This window comes from Candoia aspera, chromosome 7 (assembly GCF_035149785.1).
Source record: "Candoia aspera isolate rCanAsp1 chromosome 7, rCanAsp1.hap2, whole genome shotgun sequence".
Taxonomy (NCBI): domain Eukaryota; kingdom Metazoa; phylum Chordata; class Lepidosauria; order Squamata; family Boidae; genus Candoia; species Candoia aspera.
This window is the reverse complement of record NC_086159.1, coordinates 357,142-365,916: the sequence shown is the minus strand read 5'-3', so window position 1 is coordinate 365,916 and position 8,775 is coordinate 357,142. Positions and strand designations below refer to the sequence as shown.

Below are 8,775 nucleotides of genomic sequence, written 5' to 3'. Positions count from 1 at the left end.
TTCTGATAATTTAAGCTTTATTACCTTCTCTTGGGAATGCACAACCACTGCACATCACACACAAACCCACACGCACACCAACACCGACTGTGCCACTCTGCTTCCATACAGGCTAGGCAACTTCTTCATTTGCAGCCCAGGATTGCTCACACCTAACCAGTGCAACAGGGCCACCACAGGGCTCAGAGGGCAAGCCCCCTCCCGCCTAACTCTGACCCACCAAACTCCCCCCACTCTGTTGGCACTGGCTGTTTACTGGTGACACAGAATGGCTTGGAGATCCTTGGGCAGCGACCTGACCACCACGCTGATGTGCTGGCACACGCACTGCAGCGTCTCCTCTTTTACAGGGAGGTGTTGGCTCCTGGCTTGCACCTGCATGGGGGATATAACCAGACAGCAAATCCCCTTCTCTGAGCCTGAAGTCCTGGCAAGATGAGCCCAGGGAAAAGACCCTCGGAACATGTGCTCAAAGCTGAAGGCTGACAGGAAGTGCGTCCCAAATGCTGGTCCACCCCCTGCCTCACTGGATCATCCACTTGGTTGGGGTCAGTTTGTGCTCTGGGACCAGCTCAGAGGGATGCTACAGGTGCCGTTGGCCCCTATCTGGCTCTTGTGCAATCACCAAGGGGGGGAGCTGGGGGAGGGCTGGCTCACCAGCTTCTCACGGAGCTTCAGCACCATGTCCACAGCCTCTGCCTCAGACTTGTCTGTCATCCAGGCCCTGATATTCTGGAAAAAGAGGATCAGAGAGGCCACCTCACTGCTCCATCTGCCTGGGTATGCCGGAGCAGCAGCACTCCGGCCCAAGTTCCTACAGAGAGGCATTCCAGCCAACGAGCTGGAGGACCCCGAGTACACTGGGCATGAACCCTGAAGGCCGGAAGGGAGTCGGGGATAGGCTGGCACAGCAAAGACTGTGCTGTGGGCTACTTCACTCCCCCTGCTCTGGAGCAACCAGGCTGCCTTGCCCTGGCAGCGTGGTGGCAGACCGCCTGTTGCAGCCTACGGAAAGGGCTCTGCCGAAGAAGCCAGTAGGGTGGCCCCATCAGTTCACAGTTGCCACCCAGCTGTCTTCCCACCCACCGCTTCACCAATGGCCTCCAGGTGTAGAGCATCCAGCTTGTGCCTCATCTCTCTGTGCCTCTGGCGAAACCAGCCATCAAAGTTGGGTGACCGGAAGAATAGCCTGTGGGGTGTGGGGAAGACAGAAGTGTAGGCGAGTGCCAGAGCCGCCCCCAGTGCCAGTCCAGAGAGGCCGCCTGGGAAGCCTCACACTGGATGAGGTCAGCCAAACATAAAGGGTGGGCATCACCTTGGGTGGCTCGGAATGTAAGGATCCCACCAGGATAGGAATCAGGAGCAGGGCAAAGTTGGGTCGTTCTGGAGGAACCGTTTCCCCTCTTCCCTGTGAAAAGGACTTCTGCACTTTCAAGGGAACTGACCTCCGGAGAGCAGGCCAGATGGATCAGCAGCCTCCGTCCCTGCCCTGAATGGAGGAGCAGCCCCTGCCCTCCCCGCTTGTTTCTGGTCTGGGTGAGAGAGCCTCTTTGCTGCACGAGTGCGAGTTCTCCCCACTTCCACCAATGACTGCAGCAGGTTTGGCGAGATTTTGGGGGCCAAACCCCACTTAGGCCAGCTTTAAACCAAGCTTGGTTTTGTTATGCAAATGGACTAATTTGGCATGTCAAGCATCCTGTGTAAACTGCTGTAATATCCTGGGGGAGGCGGGGTTAGGTCCCAGGGAGGCAAGGCAGGAATGACCCGGTTTTCTGGGAATCAACTGAACAGTCAGTCTTTGGGGCAGGGTGTGTGGCTGTTTGCCCACAGGAACATGGAGGGTGCAAACATGGGGTCTTCCCCACCCCGTAGTCCAAAGTGGGGTGACCGAACAGCTCAGCTCAGCTCAGCAAATTGAGCATGTGGCTACCTGTAGAGGCCCAGCCAATCGCCCTTGAGCATACAGGTGAGCTGGGGCCCAGCATGTTCCAAGGTCTTCAGGAAGTCTTCCGGATGGAAAGGGCGGATCTGAGGGGGAGTCTGGGGGAGGGGAGAGAGAGACAGGGAGAAGCCATTCCTGCTGGGGCAGACAGAGCACAAGGTCCACCCCAGCACAGGGAGAAGCTTCCTGGGGTAAGGGGCAGGCCCCCAGGACAGGCCAGTGGCTTCTGCAGGTCCCTTGGCAGCAGAGGGGGAGTGGGCAGGGGCAGATCAGAGCAAGCTGGAAAGGCCCTACCTTCCATGGGGTGATGGTCCTCTGCAAAGGCATGAGGCTTGCCATGTAGTGCTCCTAGGAATGAAGAGGCGGGACAGAAGTCGGGGGGGGGGGAGGACTTTTCACAGGTGTCTGTCAAGCAAGCGGCTCCTTCCCAGTGCGCCCAGTGCTTGGAGGCAGCCTCCTCCCAGTGCCTCAGCTGCTCTCCAGACCTGTCTGTCTGCATGGCGAGCCCACAGCCCGCCCCCCCCCACTTACCAGGGGGATTATGAAGCTCTGGGTAAGCTCCAAGAGCTGGCGCCTCAGCAGGGCACTCTGGGCCTCGGATGGGCGCTTCTTGTGGATGCCCTGTAGAGCACGGCAGAGAGGTCAGCCGAGATCCACTGGCCCTGCCCCCCTGAACAGCAAGGCCGAACACCCACTACAGAGGCGACGCCGATGATACCCAGGACCACCTTGCCGTGGCTCCTCATGTTCATCAGGTCAGGGAGCATGGGGGGCGGGGGACAAGTCAACTAACTCCACCTGCTGGGAAAGGCAAGCAATGGCCTCGGGGTCGGACGCCAAGCAGCACGGAGGGTCGAGGCTGAAGCCTTGCCTCCTCCAGGCCAGGGTGGGAGAAGGCTCTGCTGAACACCCTAGGGCCATTGGTCTTCATCCTGGCAGGTCTACCATGCGTGAGGGCAAGGAGGCAGGGCAGGGATCCCGCTGCCTTTGCTCCTGCTGAGCTGCTCCACCAGGGGGCTCCGGAGGCCAGGGCAGCTTTGGCCCAGAGGAGCCCATTGGCTGACTTTGGGCCTTTTCTGCTGAAGGGGGGGCACGTATCCCCCCCCCCCATGCTTCTAGCAGGCCAGCTGTGGACAGGACAGTGCTGCCCAGCCTCCCCTCGTCCCCACTTATTTTTCTGCTGCAACTCTGTGAAGGGAGAAGGGCCTGGAGACACCCCAACCCACTGGGCCTAAAAGCTTTTGTTTCTGCCCAGCAGCCTGTTTCAGAGTTTCAGCTCTGGCTCACCTTCAAGAGCCTCTTGATCAACGTCTTGTCCTTGTGCAAGAATGTTCTGTATGACGTGTAAAGTCCTGATACAGGGCCAGAACAATCAAAAGAGGCAAGGAGGATGGGGGAGGGGGAGAGAGAAAAGGGGCCCACCCTCCACGCAAGCTGCAGAACAGGCCATCTTTCCCAAGGATGGGTCTTTTCCGCACGGGTGTCACCCAGAAGGGCTTCCGTATTCAACATCGGGGCAGTTGAGGAAAGGGGCTCCGCCGGAGGTGCTCCGAGGCCAGCTGGCTTCTGGCAGGCTCACCTGGCTTGGTGTCCAGGGTTTTCAACTTGGCAAGTTTCTTCAACTTGACCTGCTTGGGCAAGTCCCCTGCGTGGGAGTACCAAAACATGGCACTGCCAGGACAGGCCACCATTGCCACACCTACCCAGCATCTTTGCAGCAGTGGAAGATCCTGCCTGGCAGTGGAGAGGCCGGGCTGCCCCCTGGAGAAGCAGGGGGCCAAACCTCCCCCAGTCTCCGATCTCCAGCCTCAGGCTGCCTCTCATCTTGACATTACAGGCCATTCTGGCTTCCTCCCTTCCTCGTCCCCATCCCTCCACTGCTGCGCAAAAAGCACCCCCAGTGCTGCGTTACCGGCCATTCGGAGGTCCCCGAGGCGAAGGATGTGGGGCCAGTGCTGCAGCATCTTGATAAAGAAGGGGTTTGTGACTCCCAAGAGCACGCTGGGGCTGAGGGGAGCAAGCAGAGGGGTGAAGGGGGCTTCTTCCCTGGGCCCCCCGCAGGCACCCTTGGCCGAGGGACACTCACGGGGCCTGCGTCCGTGTTGTGTACTCCTTGAACTCGCTGTCGTGAATAGTAAAGTATGGGCGGAAGTCGCAGCAATACTTCAAGGGCGCGAGGCAGCTGGGGGGGTGTCAAGAAACGATTCCCGTCTGAGAGCAGCCAGAGCAGTGCTATGCTGCAGGGAGGCAGAGCTGCCAGGAAAGGGCCCCTCAGCCAACATGCCAGGCTCCCCAGGGCCTCCCCAATAGCCACCCACAGCTTTGTAGGGGCTGGTACACAGGCCTGGTACCTGGCTAGGGCAAGGACCACCTCGGAGGACATGGCGGGAGAGGGGGCCACGACAACCAGGGGCTCCCCGAGCAGAATGAGCTCCCACAGCAGCTGAATATGGACCAGCACCGACTGGAAGCACCTGTCCCGAGATCAGAGGAGGAGACATGACGTGTGTGTGCAGAATGCAGACACGCAAAACACCTGGCCAAGCCTGTGAACAACGTGAGCTTTGTTTAACCAAGGCTTGGCATCTCCTGTGAGTCCAGTTTGTTGGGTCCGATGTTGTACATAAGCCAGATTGGGAGTCAAATCCCCAGACAGGAAGGCTGAGGCAAACGTGCCTCAGTGGATGCCCCGTTCGCACAGGAGTCAAAGAGAAGGGCCAGGCTTTATTTATTTAAATGTATTGGCTGCCCAGCTCTAGTGGACTCTGGGCAGTGCACAAAACTAAAAAAAAAGACTAAAAAACAGCTAAAAATATTAAAGCAGGGTTCCGGCAATGCGCCAAACCATGGAGTCCTGACCCCATCTGGTTGCCATAACATGGCTCAGGCCTTTGGGCAGGCTATGGGACCTGGCAACTGTTCTGACAGTCTGGGTTAAGCACTCAGGATGTGTTGTGAACCCAGCCTTGAGTGCTCACCAGTCTCTTCCTGAAACCCTTCTGGGGAAGGAGATACCCCTTGTTTTTATTGCTGAGGCTTTGCCCCATGCTGGCCTGAGTGTTTGGCCAGCCTACCTCCCCACCCCTGGCAGGAGAAGTTTTTGCAAGAACCAGGTGGAGCACTCACCTGAAGAGGTCCAGTTCAGAAACACTGGGGAGGACGAGGGGAGCTGGCAGGAGGTTCTGAGCAAGGAAGAGCAGCCAGAAAGGAAGTCAACGGGAAAAGGCAAGACTTTGTGCCCGGAGGCTCAGCCCAGATAGAAAGGCTTCTCTCTCCCACAGGCGTTGGGAGGAGAAACAGGCTAGGGTCTTTGAAAGAAAAGGCTTAATGCTTGACCTGGAAAGAGCCCAATCTGGCCTCTTCAGGTGGCCTGGACAGAGAAGACCACACAGCATTCAGAAATAGATTGGATCTGGAGAAACCAGACTCCAGTTCAGGGTGGAAAGAAAGTGGTTATCTCCAGACCCCTCCCTGGGGCCTCAGACCTCCCACAGGTGGCATTGCTGACGAGTGATTGTGGCTATTTTTAAGCAAAAACAAGGATGCATTAACCCTCCCCCCAACAAAAATGGGCTGAACATCCTCATCACCACACCACAGGACACACGCACCAGGGTGTGTGGGCTATCTGGATGTTGGACATGCAATTTCCTTAGGGGCCAAAATACTAAAACAAGAAAAATGCCACCACCAATGCCCTCCACCAGAGAGCGCAGGAATCTGCAGGAAGGCGATCCAAAGAGCTTTATCAGCCATGGGGTCCGTGGCGGAGTGCCGTGCTTCAAGTGGGAAGGCAAGGAACTTTCCAAAGGCATTGAGGCCAAAGTGGTTCGCAAGCAAGCCGAGGAAGCACCCCCAGCCCCAGCAGGCTCAGCCCTTACAGGACCAGCTGCTTTTCCCTGCCCAACGTCAAGCACTGTGTTGGTGATGCAGGTGCTCAGGGCAAATGCCAGAGGACGTTGAGCACAGCCAGGCTGAGCTCCGACCAGAAAGGCCTCCCTCCTATGCTGCCAGCAGAGAGGAGAGGAGAGGAGACAAGAGCCCCTGGCTATTACCTGGCACAGCCCCTCCCCAAATCCAGGCAGCTTTCTCTCACCTCCAGAATCAGCGGCTTGATGGGGCAGGAGTCGGGCTTGTCCACCCGGGAGGGAATCCTCACCTGTACCGCAAACAGCAGATTGCCAAAGGGGCTTCCCTTCCTGAAACTGCAGCTGCACTTGGACATCCTTGCAGAATGAGGCCATGGTAACCTATACCCCCATTTCTTCTCACCGGAAGCTCTTGGGAGGGAGGAAGCACCTCCAGCACATACCTGAATTATGACCCCCATCACTGGGAGGTTCAGCGTTTGGCCAGGCACAGGGGGCGGCCACTGGTCGATCTCGCTGCACACTGAAGGAAGCACAAAGTAACTGGGGTGAGAATGTGTGTGTGTCTTCCAGCACTTGGACTTAACCCCAGTGCTGCAGCTGTTCCCTCATTTTGGCTGCTGTCCTAATGGAGCATAGCCCAACTAAAGTCCAGGACTCCTGAAGCAATGATGGATCTCGAGTCCCATCAAATCCTCCAACATGCCTTCCAGAACTACTCCTGGCTGTGCACAGACAGCTGGATAGGTTCAAAACATAACCCTAGGCCCAAATAACCCACAGAATGCCAGACTAATAGGCCTCACCTGCCTCCAGACATGGGTCGAGCTTCTCAAAGTATTCCGGTGCAATGAGGTGCAGCAGAGCATGGAACAGATTCACATAGGGAAGGCGAGACACCAGGACAAGGGACTGAAACACAAACACAACTGCCCCTAAAAACAGCCTCTCCAGGTCAGACTGCTTTCCAGACAACTTATATGTTGCTCCAGTGTGGGCCTTGTGACAGCACGTGCCTCTATCCGTTGTCCACAATGCAGGAAAAAAGCTACATCCCCAACAGCCTTCCCCACTCACCTGACCTCCCGGTCCACTGCCAACCAAGTGGCGTGAGCCAAATTGTCCTTCTTCCGCCCCATCTACATCTCATCCACTTCTATTTAGGACGGTGCAAAATGGACGCTCAGCTCACCTTTCTTACTCCTGCCATCTGCAAAGCTCAGCTTGCGAGGAGCTGTGCTGTCCAGAGTCACACGTGGCCAGTTGCACCCTGACGACGGCGCTTTCAAACCCCTTTAACTCAAACGAGTATTTTGCTGGGACTATACCACGCAAGCCCCGGAAAGGAGCTGCCACCACCACTGCCAGGCCAAACGACCACACCCTCACCAGAGCCGAGCACCGGAATAGGGGCACAGCCCTAGGGAGAACCCAAGGTGGATCCTGCCGTTGCCTTGGGATGAAATCTGCCTCCTACATCAGGCGAGGGGTCCAAGGCCTTTGGGCAAAGGGGCTCCCCGCCACCGCAACTGGCCTCTGGGGACGTGGGGCCTCAGAGAACGTGGCTTTTGGCCCTATTCTGTTTATGACTGGACTTAACTCATCTGCTAATCTGCTGATCAGAGCCAAAACAGAACACCCAACAGCTCTGTAGCCAGCCGCAGTTTTCCCCTGCTTTTCTCTCTGTTCTGTAAGTCCGATATGCCGAATTCCCCAGGCTTCTGTCATTTGCAGACCAAAAGGCTAGCGTGGTTGCATCAGAATGTGCTCTGTACGCATCTCGCGTTTTCAGAGCCACCAAAGGATGGCAGTGCGGGAGGACGTGCGAACGGCTGCCCTTCGTTAGGGCAGCAACAGCCGGGCACGGGGCAACCTTTGCTTGGGTCCACCATGCCTGGGCCCACCCCACTCACCTTCTGGAAGTAGCCTCTTCTGACCGAGCTGTCCTTGACTTGCCGGAAGTAAACGTAGCCGAAAAAGTGGGCGGGCTCCGGCTGGGGGAGAGGCAGAGCACCCCTGAACTCCCGCCCACTCCAGGAAGGCTCCGGGCGCGGCTGCCCATCGCCAGGCGCCCGCCCCGGGGTGGGGTTTCACGGAGGCCCCGGAGGCCTGGCAAAGGTCCCGGCGGAGAGACTTCCGCAGCCCGGTGTGCGCAGAGCCCGGAGCCGCCCCCTTCCCCCCGGAGACCTGCAGAGACGCAAAGGGCCCGGGGAGGGCTCCGCGGCGCCCGACCCACCTGCAGGCCCGGCGGGGCTTCCCGGCTGCACGGCGAGTCGCCCTCCAGCGCCGCCTGTCGCCGCCCCGCGGCCCGGCGGAAGCGGAAGCTGAACTGGGTGTCCCCGAGGCTCCCTGCGGGCGCAAGCGGGGCCTCAGCGGGGGCTCCGCGGCTCAGCAGGCCGCCGGGAGCGCCGGCCCCGCCCCGCCCCGCCCCGCCCCCCGCCCCACTGACCGGAGTAGGAGTCGGGGAAGGCCAGGTAGCAGACGCTGGTCCTCTGCGGGGAGAAGGGCGTGAGACGCGGCGGGAGACGCGGGAGGGGCGGGGGCCCGCCGCCGCCGCCGCCGCCGCCGCCTCCGCCTCCGCCTACTGTACCTCCTTCTCGGTCAGGCCGCAGTCCGGCGGGTAGATGAGCTGCGAGGGAAGCAGAGCGCCGGTGAGCCCCGGGGCGGGACGGACCCCCCGCATCGCTCCCCCCGCATCGCTTCCCCGCGCGACCCACCTCCAGGGCTTGCCCCAGCTCGAGGTCGAAGGTCACCGCGCAGACGCACTCCAGCCAGGCCGACAGCCGTCCCCAGGGCAGCAGCACCAGCAGCGAGGGGCCGCAGCCGCCCCTCACCGCCATCGCCGCCGGCGGAGCGCGCAGGCGCAGAGCGAGCGCCCCCAGCGGCGGGAGCCCTCCTGGCGCAGCGCGCAGCCCCGCGCGGCACGCACCCGCGCGCGCATGCGCCCCGCACCCGCGCGCGCAT

The 8,775-nt window shown here is 59.5% G+C and overlaps 2 protein-coding genes across 20 annotated transcripts in view; one reads left to right on the top strand and one right to left on the bottom strand.

The window, feature by feature from the left end:
- On the bottom strand, window positions 1–8,685 carry DENND6B (DENN domain containing 6B). Of its 13 annotated transcripts, XM_063308847.1 has the most exons (20): window positions 8,529–8,683; window positions 8,402–8,440; window positions 8,261–8,303; window positions 8,048–8,160; window positions 7,725–7,805; window positions 6,618–6,723; window positions 6,255–6,334; window positions 6,039–6,101; window positions 5,069–5,124; window positions 4,294–4,416; window positions 4,029–4,124; window positions 3,855–3,949; window positions 3,522–3,587; window positions 3,230–3,294; window positions 2,474–2,563; window positions 2,237–2,290; window positions 1,931–2,040; window positions 1,087–1,189; window positions 658–732; window positions 1–375 (listed from the first exon to the last, which is right to left on the bottom strand). In XM_063308847.1, exons 1-20 carry the CDS (start codon window positions 8,649–8,651, stop codon window positions 253–255), a joined length of 1,704 nt encoding a protein of 567 aa, XP_063164917.1. In that variant the 5' UTR covers window positions 8,652–8,683; the 3' UTR covers window positions 1–252. The 13 variants fall into 13 exon arrangements, 12 of the variants coding, with proteins under 12 accessions (XP_063164917.1, XP_063164922.1, XP_063164923.1 ...); XM_063308852.1 differs by lacking the exon at window positions 4,029–4,124; XM_063308853.1 differs by lacking the exon at window positions 4,294–4,416.
- The window catches only part of PPP6R2 (protein phosphatase 6 regulatory subunit 2), a 91,951-nt gene continuing 91,616 nt past the window's right edge, over window positions 8,441–8,775 (top strand). For 3 of the 7 annotated variants that reach the window (XR_010068318.1, XM_063308833.1, XM_063308831.1), the window contains exon 1: window positions 8,444–8,462. The gene's annotated coding sequence lies outside the window, so the exon portion shown is untranslated. Of the gene's footprint in view, window positions 8,463–8,775 lie in introns of all 7 variants that reach the window. The other 4 variants (XR_010068321.1, XR_010068319.1, XR_010068320.1 and 1 more) reach the window with 3 other exon arrangements.

Excerpts from the sequence above, each read along its gene's own strand:
- DENND6B (XM_063308847.1), bottom strand. The coding sequence starts at position 8,651 with ATGGCGGTGAGGGGCGGCTGCGGCCCCTCGCTGCTGGTGCTGCTGCCC. Across the intron at positions 4,125-4,293 it reads GTGGTCCTTGCCCTAGCCAG|CTGCCTCGCGCCCTTGAAGT; the intron begins GTACCAGGCCTG and ends ACACCCCCCCAG. Across the intron at positions 2,564-3,229 it reads TGATCAAGAGGCTCTTGAAG|GGCATCCACAAGAAGCGCCC; the intron begins GTGAGCCAGAGC and ends CGTGCTCTACAG.